The following is a 15974-nucleotide window of genomic DNA, read 5'->3' on the forward strand; positions in this document are numbered from 1 at the left end:
GTATAGGTTCATATGTCTTAACGGTATTGCTGAATAAAATTGAATATTGGAGGATTATTGCATAGCTTTTTTCTTTTCTTTTCGTATATAGATATACAGTATACACCTGATGCAGGGACATAAATTGACGACAGATTCCTTGACAATGCACAAACTTGTATTGTGACCAGTTCAATATACTCGATATTCCAGGGACGTGTAGAGGGGGGGCACCTGACCCTTTTATTCCTGTTTTAAAAGTGCTCTTTTCAGACGAATGTATTATAGACCTGTGCCCCACCGTAAAGGTATTCATTATTATATTTTTGCCATTTTTTTTTTCACTTGAGCACCTGCCCTGAAAAAAGTTCTCTGCACGTCTCTCCGATTTAGCATTAATAATCACTTGACAATAACAAACACGGTCCAAAATAAGAGTTTCCAATCTAATAGGTTCTGCACTATCAACCAAGCTCCAACCCCTGTCACATCGCTATAACGTGGCATCCCCGTGTCTGTTTTACAGGTATCTTAATGAAATGTGCTCTGATGATCTCATTGTATTTGTACACCTTCAACGTACCCTCCCCGACAAACCGATTAAGCAACAAAATTCAACCCCTACATTGTAATGATTCCTAAATGCTGGAAACCTTTCTACTATAATAGCTTCTTCCCTTGGACTGCTAGACTTTGGAATTCCTTCCCTGCTTCCTTGACTGTACTGACATGCAGAAGTTTCGATATAATCTAACATCAATCTCATCTCTTTACAAAGTCCCCAAATAGTAGCCCCTTACGTCCAAGTGGCAATATGCCTTGTTTGAGAGTGAACAAGAGTAAAAATAAATAAATTTATATAAATAAAACAGTAGATGTATATGTGTGTGTGAAAATATTTAACCGATAAACTCTTAAACTACTGGTCACATAACACTGAAATTAACAGGAAATAGTAATCATACACCAAGGACGGTTTATAATGAATAACATATTTATTTGGAAGGATGAATAACGTGTACAGAAATGTTTGTAAGTTGAAATACAAAATGTTCATTTCAACTGGCCGACATGTTTCTATTACTTTTGCGCATGCACAAATTCATTCATAGCTTGAAGTGGTTTAATTTTAATCTTATCTATCTGGTGATAGCTCAAACAATAGGGAAAACGAAATGGTTTTGTTTCGATTCTAACTGATGCCACCCAAGTCATTTTTTACACTCTTGACATCAGTACTGTGTATATATATATATATATATATATATATATATTCATATATTCAATAGAGAATTGGCTCTGTAATAATAAATACAAAAACTACATGAATTAAAATATATTTAATTATATTTACAACCGGGCAATGGATAGTTTGTCTTTTTTTCCGTAGGGATTAATTCTATGAGTCAACATGGTTTATAAAATTGTGTTCAATAACAAATAGTTATGTCTTAGTATAAATATTTTATTTATACAAACATCTTGGCTACACATACGCATACAATTTTATTCAGACAACTGGCAGAAGACTGAAATCTGTATATAGATATGTAGCCAAAATGTTCGTCTAAGAAAAATTTATACTATAAAAAATACACTGAATTAAGAAATTTTAAGATCTTTTAGGAAGTCAACCCTTTAAGTGAGTAATTTAGATAATGGATTTAATGTAGGAGTGCCCAGTACTAAAGTTGCATATCTTTTATGAGAACAATATTTTATTAGCTTTTTCATTTTTCATTAGCTGGTGAAGGTTGAGGACATGCATTGAAATGAGAGAGATGATATGAAAATAGTATAATGGATGTGTAATGCAAGTCTTATAAAACAGGTTTAGTTCTAATTGACGGTATAGTTATGTTGAAAGAATGGGTCAGAGTTTTATGTTTAATTTCCATGATATACTATTTGACCTTGTAATTATGTGATTAATTTGATTTATCCCTTTTATTTTTGTACTTGTAATAGCTATCATTCTGGTCGGGTTGAGCCAGATGCTTTCCCAAGCAAGTATAATAGTATTTCTGACCATAGCAAAACACTTTTGCTGATATTGAGCCTCAAGAGTTGGACTTTATCCACATATGGAATTTAAAAAAATTTGCACCACTAATAAAGAAAAAGAAATATTTAAATACAATCGTTGAATACTAACAGAACCTGTGGAAATTCCACAGCAGCATCTCTCATATATAATATACTAGTAGGGGTACTCGACATTGCCTGGATGTTTGGAAGTGTAAAAGAAGAAAAAATGTGTTAGTAGGCAGGCAGGCTTGAACCTGTGACACGAAAGCAGAAAAGAAAGTGAAAGAAAACCTGACATCTTACCGCTACGCTAAGACGCGAGAGGAAGTAAAAAGTGTTCAAATTTATCGATGTCAATCAAACGTTGACTTGCTAAGTGAAGGAGTTCACGCAGGTGCAGAAATAAATGTTGGCTGAAGGCCAGTTCAGCTTTCCACCATTTCATTTATTTGTTTTCCCACGATGTTGGGGAAACCAAGCTCCCCCGAAAAGGGGGGAACTCTCAAATGAATAGCAATTGTCTGATATGAAGGGCTTTCCCAACATTGATCAAAGCTAATTGCATTTCTGGAGGTCCCAGTACGAAAGGCTGCTGACGGTTTTGCTTTGATGAGTTTCGCTTTATTTATACGAAAAAGACCAACAAACACGTGAAAGGACGGAATAGCGTGAATTTTTTTGAATGTAAATAAATGTAGATACGGCATCCGTTCGCAAATCGTAGATATCAAGATCTAGGTAGTATGTAAAAAGTTCTAAAAAATAGTAACCCTCTCGAGAGCCTTTCTTGAACATACAAAACTGTGCGCACCACTTTTGCCTTTTATATATATATATCTATATATATATATATATATATAGTAAGTTATAAAATATATATGGCAATTAAGCTACACTGAATATTCCGCGATAGGAAGGGCGCTGTGGATACTAGAAAGCTGATTGGCTAACTAAAATCTCAATGGAAGGTGCGTATATAAAAACGACAGACAACCACAAAATTTGCGTATAAGCCTGAAGAATCCTAGAGTGGATGAAACGTGGAATATTCAGTGTAGATTAATCACCATATATATTTTATAACTTACTAACTAGCTCTACCTACATATTGAGCACTTTTGAAGTAAATACTTAAAGTTTACACATAAATTTATACTTTCGTATATTAATTTTATGTGAGTAAATGAAGTATATATATATAAGATTGCGCGAATGGAGACCCTGCAATATTATTGTAAATATTTAACTATGCAATCTGATTAACGTAGTGTCAGAATATATCTGGTTATTACAGTTTATCTCCAATTGGAGTCTGTGACATATTTCCATCAAATGGACGTCCAGTGCGAATGGAAACTTCATGATATCATTATACCATCTTTAGACAGAACAGATACTACCCTTGGATCCTAACCAGAAGATATTTTTTAATTTTACATACAGCCCAAAAGTTACATCATTTTTAAAAATTGTAATTAATTTTTTTGTTTTGTTTTTTTACATTGCGTCTTTGGTGATTGGGAGATCCTATTTATTAAAAAACAGAAATAGAAAGTGATAACATACTACAAACATTAAATTAGCATGTCTATATACTAATTTAATGTTTGTAGTGGGTTATCATCTATCTTCCTTTTTAATGAATAGGATTTCCCGATTGAATAATTCATAATCTGGAAACCGTGGCACATGGTACATACTACGGTATTAATATATAGATACCCGGTGTTTATCTTTATCACATGAAGAACATCATCCACTCCAATGGGCCTCCATCCAGGGACCTGGTTAGGTACACACATAAAAATATCTATGAAAGCTTTTGAGTAAAAGTTTTACAGAGGATGCCCTTCCTTGCCCACTATTTTATTATGATCGAAAACAGTCAACGCAATTACTGCCCTTGCTAGCAATAAAACTGGAAGTAGACTAACATCCTGTCACAAGGAAAGGTCAAATCATTTGCTATTCATGATGTTAGAAACTTATCAATAAAAACTAATCAACCCTTGACTCATCGCCACACTGTTGCATCTGTGTTTTACAATTACTTTTTTTAATGGAATATGTTCTGATGAACTCATAACACTTCTGCCCCCTAGACGAACATACTCCCAACTAAACCACCATACAGCAAAATCCATGCCCTTCACTGTTGGGGTCCCTAGAGACCGGAAAACCTTCTACTCTAATAGTTTCCTCCCTCGGACTGCTAGACTTTGGAATTCCCTATTTCCTGCATCCCTGATTGTACTAACCTGCAAGTTTAAATGTAATGTGAACAAACATCTCAATGTTCAACTCGCCACAGTTTCCTGTTAGACACGATTCCAAATAGTAGGCCTTTATATTCCAAGTGGCAATATGCCTTGTTTGAGGTGAAAAAGAATTTTAAAAATAAATAAATTAAAAAATCTTTAAATTGTTTCCGACCAGTAATATATCCACACTGACAATGCCGGGTAAATACTGCTAGTAATGTACATAAAAATTGTTTAATTATAATTATCAAGAATACTTAAGGATGGGCACTGTCTGCAGAATAAAAACTAAAAGGCAGTCAACTAGCGTTTATGTAATGTTCACGACTTCCACTCATTTGAACATTCTAGATTGTCTAATGTATTTGCCCGAATTCCTTGTTTAATAGTTTTTAATCCCCTTCAATCCTGTGGCAATTGTTTGATGGCCCTAAAGTAAATGCTTAGCAAATGGAGCAAAAGGTAGGTTCATGGATATGTTTGAATCTCATGACCGGCAGGAATTGTTACCTCCTACACTGATGGTTGCATAAGCATGAAAAACAAATGTCTGTCAGTATAAATAATAATTATTGCTTAAAGATTTATATATTTTTCTTAAGTAACCCTATGTCAGTAGGTATGGGGTGAAGCATTAACAAATTCGAGGTTCGGCAATACCACAATTAGACTATCATAGATTGAACGATAAAATTGTCGTCCAAAAAAGACATGATTCCATTTCTATTTGATGAAAACTGGTTTCCTTTTTTTTGTTGTAGACCATCTACTAGTTGGCCAGTTATGTACAAATCCCAAGAGCGATAGAAGCCTTCTATCATGTTTGAAAGTGACACAATGTTCAAAGGAGTGAGATCAGAGATGTACCACTGTACAACTCATGCTCTTTACCGATCCAAGTTATGATAACAGGACCATTGCCAACACCCTCAAAATGCATCGCTGGATTGCCACAAATAACAGGGACGTGTCTAGAGTGATGAAAACAAAGTTTCCAGCCACAGTTATGATCTTTGGTGTTGTTTCAAATGAGGGCCACATCATGGCACCTCACATCTTCGAAGTCAGCTTGAAAGTCAACATCAAAGTGTACCTGGATGTGTTGAAGAGTGTGGCGATTCCCTGGTATGATCATGTGGCCGCTGGCAGACCCTTCTTTCACTGGCCCCCTGACTCCTCCAACCTGAACCCGCTAGATTACTTCATTTGGTCATACGTCGAGAACATCACCAATATGACCTTCCACAACACTAAAGTCAGCCTGATCGCTGCCATCTGGCGAGTATTCGCCAAACTCCCACCGGCACTTGTAGAAAAGGCATGCTCCTAGTTCCTGACCCGTATCAAGGCGCTGTTTGAGGCTAAAAGCGGCTACATTAAATAGATGTCAGCTCTACTACATCTAGAAGTTACCTGAATTGATTTTTTTCATAAAACTTAAAATAAAGGTGAAGTGTTGTTTTCTTTACACATATTCCACCCTGTATTTTGCTAACGGCTGGATATGTATACAAATATTACCACATTTGTATGTGTATACAATGTCTGGTATTCTCAGATGGTCACCCATTTGATACTGACAAAGACTCAACCTTGTTTAACTTTGATGATTTGACAAGAACCAATGTGTCAACTTGATTATGCTATATACAATGTAAAATCTCTGCTATTATATAAAAAGAAGTGTGTTTTTGTGCGAGTCTGTACACTATGGATCCAAAAACGGCTGACCAATTTTTATTAAATTTCACATTAAGGTACTTTACGTGGCTGGTAGTGTTCTTAGATAGGTTTTGTATCAAAATATCTTCGATACATATCAATTTAAATAATCTGATGAAAGAAGAAACAGGCGATTTTGACCAAAGTTAGCATCTTACAGAGCCTAACATCACAAGTGCATTTGAGAAGTTTTATTACCACACAAGCAGAAAGGCTCGGCATATAAAATTAACAGTAGGTTCTTTGATGTGACAGGGGCACATTCGAAATGAATGTTTTTGTTTGAAGCACAATTTTTTCATTTAAAACTTAAATTCAAGCCATTATCACCACACAAGCAGTAAGGCCAGGCATATAAAACCTACAGTAGGTTCTTTGATATAACAGGAGCACCTTTGAAAAGAATGTTTCTGTTAAGAACACAACTGAAGCATGATACTTGACTTTTTCATTTTAAACTTTAATTCAAGCCATTATATATAAAAATAATTTTATAAAATCATCAGTACGTTCTCTGTGGTGTAATGTAGACTACAATGTATTGTGAACTCACTGCAGGAAGGTGCACTGTAATGACTAATTGGAGCAGGCAATCAATCGATTTGATTGAAAAATGGTCAATTTCACCGATTTTGATGGCAATAAAAATATGGGAGTGTGAAACATTCGTTGAGACTCATTTAATCTCGGGCAATGCCAGGTCTCTCTGCTAGTGTATAATATACTGAATAAATGCAGAATGTTTAATTTAAATTTGATAATTGTTTCGATTTTTTGGTTATGAAAAAAAATATATGCATTTAATTGTATAAACATGGAGTCCTATATCATAGATTGGAGTGGTGGAGAGGGGGCATGAGCCCTAATGCCAACACTGTTCTCCACCAAAACAAAAGTAATGTGACAACAGGAATAACAGTATTAATGGTAGTAGTAGTAGTAGTATTAGTAGTAGTAGTAGTATCATGTTCTCATGACCATATTAGAGTACAGTAACGAACACCAAAACATACTTTAGGAACAACTCAAAGAAAATGTTTACCATTCATGTTTGGCTCATGAAGTAGTAGGTTGATATTAAAAAGAACAACAAAGAAAGTTTGACAGTGTTATGCACTTCCCTTCCTCACTCCCCCCACACAAATATTGGCCATACTTAAAAGAACAAAGAGAATACATTACTAAGATTAATACGCTTACAAGTGAAAGCTGCACCTGTTATTATAACCTGCATTGTATTAATAATAGGACAGGATATAAAATGTTATTGCGCATAATTACAGAGAAAAGCATATGGAAAAGAGGTTGCAGACTTGTCAATATGGAAAAGGTTTTATCAATGTTTATTCACAGAAAACAAAATTAATTGCGTTTCTGATTTTGGAGATGAGGATTGATTATTTGGATTCTTCGGAATACTGTTCTCATCTTGAGTGTTATTTTAACATTTTGGTCGGTGTAAGCTCTGACCTCCTTCCAGTTTATCTTGTCGAACTCGAGAATCTGCACTGAGGATTGAACATTCAACCTCCAGTAGAATGCAATGAATTTCTTCAAGTACTTCAATTACTACACTTTGGGTTCTTGCAGACAATCCTAGTTTGGATTTTAGAAGCTTTAAATTTATGTGTACATCTAATTAGAAATAATGGTTCTAATTACAAAAAAAAAAAAAAAATGAAATCTTTATTTAAAGATAACATTTTTTAATGAATTGTGTAGGTTTAATTATTAAAAAATTAAAAATGAAATCTTTAATTAAAGATTAACATATTTTTATGAATTGTGTAGGTTTAATTAATGATAATTTTTTAAACAAAAATGAAATCTTTATTAACATTTTTATGAATTGTGTAGATTTAACTAATAGGAAATCTTAGTTCTATTCTTAGACTAGATAATATATAAAGGATATGTTGTTTTGAAAATACTAACTTTAAAACTTTGATTCTATGGCTATGTTGATAGACTGGATGAAAGTTCTTGGGTTAGTAGATGTAGAACAGTTGAGGTAGAAGGATCAGTTCACACAGGAAGACTAAGGAAAACATAGGTGGAAGTGATATGGATGAATTTTAGTTGGTTGGTTGGTTGTTTTAACCCTTTTCAGGTTATTTAATTCCGAATGCAGCGATTTTGAAGAATATTTTTTTTAATAGTCTATATATATATATTTTCTTTTTTTCAAGTCGGTTTCTATTTAACCCATAGTTGGAACCCTAACAGGTACTACCACTCCAGGTCAGAGTGGACCTGGGAGCAATGGCAATTAAGGGGTGGCTCCACACTCCCACAAGCTGGAGCCTCACAATCGGATATAGTTTAAAGTCATATCCAGGACCGATGAACTTGAGAAAAATAGAGATAAATAAAAACCGGATCAAAGATAGTTTAGCTTGGAATTCAATTTTGAAAAGCAGTCTAGCATGTGCCAGCATGTAAAATTAAAATTAAATCGAATATGATGCTTATTATGGCCAAACTTCAAATTCCAAAACTACATAGCAAATATACCAAGTGAACAAGTGCAAGAGTTATACAAACAATTGCACTTAAAAGGATGGTTAGAATCTTAAAAAGATCCTTCATCTGGAATGTATGAGATAGCAGATGAATGACTGGCATCCAGTAGAATGCTCCATGCCCGGCTAGAAAAGAATAAGAAAGTTTTAAAAACATGAAAAGAAAATTTTGCTTCTTTCAGATAATCTATCTATACTCCTATAAAAAATTCTTTTGTACTGATATCCATATTAAAACCCCTTTTTTCTATTTATTTTCAATTTATTAAGAAAATACAACTTTGTCATATATGGGTCAGGGGATTGCATTCACTAGCAAAAGATCTAGTTAATTTGCATATTCTTTTAAACATTCGTTTTAATTAATTCCCTATTAGTTTTTTTCAGTTTTCTTATGGAATGATCATCTTTAGTTAAGTACTACGTGTAATAATAATCATGCAAATATTCTACATGATTTATACTTGCATAAAAAAGATTATAGTAAACACAAACCTATTACTATACATATTTATGTATGTGTATATATATATTTGTTTAAAAAATTTTGCCTACCAAACTTCTGTCAGTTTTCGGTCTACAGACATGAAACTTAATAAATAGGGTATTCAAACCCATGCGAAACTTTATATTTGGGTTTTAACCGGGGGGAAATCGGTGCAAAAGTGCGAAAATTAAAAAAAAAAATGGAATTTGCCAGGTGATTGTCAAACGATGGTATTACAAATATGCATGCGTAATGTAATACACCTATTGGTTCATGTTTTGATTTTTAACCTTGCAGCAAACAAGTCTTTATAGCTCAGGCATTAACATCAAAGGAAAAAGTAAATCGTAAGCTAAACGGTTTGGTTTTGATTGTGCACAAGTCATTTTTTTACTTTTTAAATCATTACTATATATTGGATCCAATACAATATAATAATAATATGAAATCTGCATTAATCAAAATATCATATTAAGCATATTTTACGACCGGGTAATGCTATATATATATATATATATATATATATATATATATACTAAACAAATTTTTGATCTATATACTTGAAATTTGGTATATAGGGTATTCAAACAGGTGAAAAAATTTTAATCGGTTTTCACCAAAAAAAAAAAAAAAAAACGTACTAAGGAGTAAAAATTGAAAAATTGGTATGTGACAATTTTTATCTATTTGTCAACTGTTTCATGAATGCGCATGCGCAGCTCTGAAACATGACAGCTTCTTTATGTTAAGAATAAGTAGGTTTGAAAACATGTTGAAAGAGTGTCAAGCTGGTCTAATGGTTATCATACTTGACTCATTGGCCTTAGATTTTGATTTCAATGTCAGCTTGAGGATTTTTTTTCTTTTTTATATTACTTACAAGAAGTGAACTGTTTAGAAAAAAACATAATACTTGCATGCTCATGTCTCAGTTTCTGTATGAATTAAAATATAATATTTATTGCGTATTTTACAACTGGGCAACGCCAAGCGGCCTGCAAATTAATACTAAAAATATTCTTCCATTTGTTATAACAATGAAGGATTTTTCTAAGGAATGATGAATTAATGAGTGAATCTTGTAAACAAAGATTAGTAAGCAATGAGTGCTCTAAAATACTGGCACTGTGCCTGACTACATAAATGTTAATAAATCTATTATTACATGTCCACCACTCATGGTAAAGTAATTAACATGTTGAACAAGAATATATATATATATATATATATATATACACACACACACACACACACACACACACACACATCTCAGACAGATATTAGTTAGGATTTTTGTTTTTGCTTTTAATCTTTTTTATTTTTATTTATTTTATTTTTTTTGTAAGGTTAAGCACCACAACACATTGTACATCAAGTTTTTTTTCTTAATGTGATATTTCGTCTTAATTTTCTTGGCCACAAATATGGTTCATAAATATAAACATGTACAAAATATTTGCAATAAAATCAGAGGTATAAAGTAGATGCCAGCACTGGCTGATGACTGCTCCATAACACCACTTTTATTAGGGTTGTTGGCAAACCTTCACATCGTACCTTCTATGAATATCTGATTATATTGAAGAAACCCATATGAACCCAACAGACTTCAGCTCATCAAAATGTGGTAACTTTTCTGTTCAAACATATTGTTTTGGCGATACAATAATCTGTAATCAGACTGAACATTCTTTGACTGTCTTCACTTTTTGTTAGAATTAAATATAAACTCGCATAAACAGATTTCATATTGTTGACAATTTTATGGGGTTTTTTTTTTGCTTTTAATTTGGGAGAACATAAAAAAAAAAAAAAAAAAAAGGTTCAATGTTTGATAATTTTTTATTTATTTATTCCTAATTTGAAAGTTATTCAAAAATTTGAAATATTAAAAAATTAAGAAATAAAAAGTTTAGAAAATCTAAAAATTTACAATGATTTTTATTATTTAAATCACATTTTAATTAACTATCTAGAGCAATTTTAATTTTTTTTCACTTTTTTTTTTGTTTACAGATCTTATATTTTGGAATTTTGAGATGAGAATTGATAATTTATATTTGAATTATTTGAACTATGGTTTTCATCTTGAGTGGTATTCGCACATTGTTTCGGCCAATGTAACCGGACTTCTTCAGGTGTATCTTGTCATGCAGATTTCCAAGTTCGACAAGATACACCTGAAGAAGGTTGTTGTGCAAATAACACTCAAGATGAGAATCTGAATAATTCAAATAATATGAATACTGATCTTATTGTACAATGAGAACAAGTATCTTTAAAATAAATCAAATGCCTATTTTTCTCTCACATACTTCTTTATTTCCCCTTTCTCCCCCTCCCACCCCCACCTTTTTTTTAATAAATACAAAAACTGTTGAAAATTTTTTCAATTATTATGGTCGGACTGTAAACTTGACTAGTTCCTCTTGTTTGATAAGGCCCTTTCAAGTTGAAATAAATTTATAATGAGATTGAGCTAAGTTTGTTGGTCGTATTTTTCTTTTAACTAATTTCTGTTCTGCTATGCATTGATCTCCCCCATTTAAGCTTTTATACAGAAGTTTCTTTATTCTTTATGGATTAACATTATATATATGAGAGAGAGAGAGATAATTCACCCATCTGCCTCGTAAAAATTACTTACCTCTAGCAGAGAGTTTCTTGGTATTTATTATTTTGGCAGCAAATTCCAATCCTGTGGATTTCTGAACACATCTCCGTACAATTGAGAAAGCTCCCCTGCAACAAGAGAGATAGAAAAAGAAAAGAAAAACACGGTTAATAAATAATATAGGTTAAGCTCATGGAATTTAAATTCCTGTGTGAATGTTACATGAAATCTTAACGAAGAATTTAAATCAAAACACTAGAATTACTTGTTTACCCAGCGACAAACAGAAATGCCTTCAAATAAATGATGCGAGAATATAACTTTGTTGATATTTCTGAGATGAGGTATTATTTACATGTTTTGAAGAAGTGGATTAGAAAGTATATTGGATAAAAAACATTTTAATAAGAAGGCAGTTATAACATGTATAAATAAAATGTTTTGTATTATTCAGACTATTGTTCTCATCTTGGATGTTCCTATTTACTGGCCTGCCTACCAGGGCAGAGTTAGACACAAGGTCGGTTTTTAATGTGGAGAAAATCCAGCTCCCCAAAAAGGGGGCACTCTGAATAAGAACAAAAATAAGACTGGTCTCAGTCATGAAGGATTTCTCCTTCACTGAGGACAGAAAAGATGAAGTGTAGTATCAGAACAGATACTACACTTTGTTGCTAACCAAAAGGCGAAGAATACATGTTGAATGTTATTCTCATAATGTTTCAGCAGATGTAAACTCTGGCCTTCTTCAGGTGTATCTTGTCAAACTCTGGAATCTGTACCTATTTAATCCATGGGGGTAACTTTCCCTTGTTCCATTGGCCAAAATTGGGTAAAAGTTTTAATTTGTTATTGTATTCTCATTATCAGCCACACTGAGGATTGATTTTTCAGTCTCCAGAATACTGTCACTTAGTACTAATTATTACTTAGCACTCATATCCGTTATGCCACAGATGTAATCGAACAACATAACAGGAAACGACCCTCTACACACCAACACCCACATCTTAGTTGTCTGTTAAGGCCTCTTTATCATCATCGTCATCAGGTGATATCTATTCATCTTGATCTGCTCCAGGCCATAGCCTGTCTTCAACTGTCCCAAACTGAAAACTCTTCAACTGTTGCAAACTAAAAACTATAAGCCTATCTCTGCTCTATTGTTATTTTCATGGTGAGTGTATCTATATAAGTATAAATTTTTGTATAAACATTTTGTCTAGATATCTGCAGGCATGCCTTATTTATCATTAAACATCTCCAGGCTATTCACTGTGAACATCATTACAACAACAATGTATTTCCAGACTTTGTGAATTGTCAAATGTTCAACTTGGTTTGTGTCTATATCATATAATCATATTGTTTATACTTTTAATCAATTAGCATAAACAAAGTAACTTATTAGTTCTGTAATAAAAATAATGTTCAGACTTTGTGGTTAATAAACTGCTATATAAAGCATTTATTCTCTCCTAGAAGATGTTATTTATGAAAATATGTCAATAAGTCATTTGGTTGTAAGGTTCTCATCATATGATTATTCAGGGTTCGTACAGATTTTCAATATTCATTTTCAAAGTTTTTCAAGGCCTTCTCCAGACAAAATTCAAGTTTTCACAACAAAATTTGGGGCTTGTTTTACAATCTACAGCGATTCGGAAAAGTAGTAAAAAAAAAATCAAATATACAAATAAATGTTACCATAGCCAATAAAAGTTACTTTGCGACCTATTTGCATCATTTTTTGGTGTTTTTAAATAGTTTTAAATGTTTTTTTATTCCATCTCAAATATGAACTTTCTTTACAACTTATTAATTTCTAACCAAGATCGCTGCCGTCTTATTTTTTATTTATTTTATTTTTTACCCAGCTGGCTTAATTTTAAATTATCACATTTTGGGGGGGGGGGGCCTATTGCGGAGTCCCATCTGTGCAAGGAAAGTATGTTTTTTAAAGAGTAGGGGAGGGTAATTTATATTTATATCAGCCACCACCACTCCTCCCTCCTTGTGCCTCCCCCCAAAAAAATTAAATTATAAATGAGATTAAAATTGATGGAGATTTGAATCTTTATCACGAAACTACAAGAGGTAGTTTTGTGATAAAGGGACATATCTATTGTATCCACAATACTATGCAATTTCCAGATTTAATCTTCCTCCAAAGTCAGCAGATCTAAGCCTTATTACAATTCTATAAATTTTATTGGCTGATGTCTACAACAGACCTGACAGTCATGCAACTAGAGTCCATGATTGAGGGCTGTTATCATTATCAACATAATAGTATTACAATGAAGTATTTTTTTCATCTTCTGCGTAACAAAAGTTATAACACCTGGACACGTGATAAAAATAGAATAAAATTTACAAAATGATCAAAATTATTATTTCTATCAAATTTATTTAAACTTTTGATAGATGATCATGCAAAAATGTCAAAATTGTTTTCTGATTATATTGTTTATGCTTTTCATTAATTGACATAAAGCAATTGACCTGTTAATATTTCAATATAATCTAAAACAAAAAGTCCTGCCTTTGGATATTAAAGTACTATGTAATGTGATTTGTGTTCATTTATTCTTTAGTAGTAGAGGATATGTATTTATGAAAACTAGCGGGATCTGTAAGAATTCCACAGTGAACTCTTTCATATGTAATATATTGATGTTAGCATTCTGTGGATGTTCAGCATAAATGGAGACACCCTGATATTATTGTAGTTCTTTTGTAAAAACTGCAAAAGTATTTAACTAAACTAGCAGGGACACCTGGTATAGCCCAGTCGTAAAATATGCTTAAATATGGTATTTTAATTTATGCAGATTTTGTATATATTATTATAGAGTCAATTTTCTATTGATTCTGTGATTTCAAAAATCAAAAAATATGCCTATATGACTTGAGTGTATCAGCTTGAATCAAAACCAGAACTTAGAAAAAATATATATATATATATATATAATTTGAATTCCTTTAGCTATAATCAAAACCAAAATTTATAAGAATTCTTGGTAAAATTATTACAAGAAATGGTAGGTCTTAACAATTAAATGACAGTCACTCGGAAGAAAAAAGATGTAAGCATGACACAGAAAATAACACACATGCTATCGTATTAATATACACATAAGTTTATTATTTTGGTTGCAAGATGCTTCCATATAATCGATCTACTTGTTAATTATATGATTACTGGGTATTACTAACAAGTTCCTTATTAAAGAGGGACAAAAAGAAAGTGTCAAAATAGAGATGTAACATTACCCACGTTTATACACCTAGTCCCAACATTTTGTAGTAGAGTAAGTCGCAAGAAACATAGGACAAGTAATAACTCTAGTCCATTTTTTTGTAAAAATGACATTTATTTCTTCATTCTTCCACCATGCATGACTCTTCGTTACGGCTGTGATGTCACTCACATCTTTAATGTGATCTTGAATATTATCCACGTCTCTCTAATGTGCTCTCTCTCCTTTTTATAGTCTTTTCCCTTACAGTGACGTCATTTTACATTTCATATGCATTTGCATCCATGCTCTTACAGAGAGAGACAAAAGTATTAAATTGTATTTTTTAAACAGTGTATGTTGAATCGTATTTTTATAAACAATACATTTGTTGAAATCATATCAATCTTGTTAGTTTTTATGTCAAATTAAACATTGTCATATTGTTATTGTTTTATCATGAGAGTATTTGAATTCATCAAAATTGAAAGTTTTAGGGTTTCTTTATTTTACTTTATAGTCTATTTACTTGCCTCCCCATGAGGGCAGAGTTAAGTTTTTAATGTAGGGAAATACCATCTCCCCAAAAAGGGACACTCTAGATTGGGATAAAATAAAATTACTTAAGTCTAGAAGGATTTCACCATCGCTAACCAAGGATATAAAAAGATGAAGTACGGTATCAAAACAGATACTGCCCTTTCTTACAAAAATTCTTGAATTTCAAACTATTTTTTTTTTCATTTTTATACAACAATGAAAGAAATATGACACATCACACATTTTAGATTTTTTAAAAATTTCAGTAATAAATTGGTGTACTGAATGACATCACTGAATTTTATAAAAGGTGTTGCATTAAAATTATCAGTAAAAATTCCTGAGTCAGTGCACTAAAGAGAAACGGGGGGGGGGGGGGCTGAAGTGTGATACATGGTATAAGTGATGTCTCTCCCTCCTCATTCACAAGTGTTGGAGATGCCAAAGTAATTGATTCCTTTTGTGCTTTTATTCTGAGCTAGTAAGGCAGAGAGCATTCCAGTTTTAACCAATCTTGTGTTAATCTTGTCCTCGTTGAGAGATAAATAAATACCCCTATAACTATTTATGAACCCCACC

General features: G+C 32.5%; 1 protein-coding gene across 32 annotated transcripts in view; it reads right to left on the bottom strand.

Moving 5' to 3' along the window:
- Nucleotides 1-15974, bottom strand: part of LOC145265633 (calcium/calmodulin-dependent protein kinase type II delta chain-like) — a 705488-nt gene that overhangs the window by 625392 nt on the left and 64122 nt on the right. For all 32 annotated transcript variants that reach the window (XM_080121704.1, XM_080121699.1, XM_080121701.1 and 29 more), the window contains exon 2: nucleotides 11647-11741. In XM_080121704.1, coding sequence (XP_079977830.1) covers nucleotides 11647-11741 — 95 coding nt within the window. The remainder of the gene's footprint in view (nucleotides 1-11646; nucleotides 11742-15974) is intronic.

This window comes from Euprymna scolopes, chromosome 40, assembly GCF_053919585.1.
Source record: "Euprymna scolopes isolate OS-2025 chromosome 40, ASM5391958v1, whole genome shotgun sequence".
In the NCBI taxonomy this organism is placed as follows: domain Eukaryota; kingdom Metazoa; phylum Mollusca; class Cephalopoda; order Sepiida; family Sepiolidae; genus Euprymna; species Euprymna scolopes.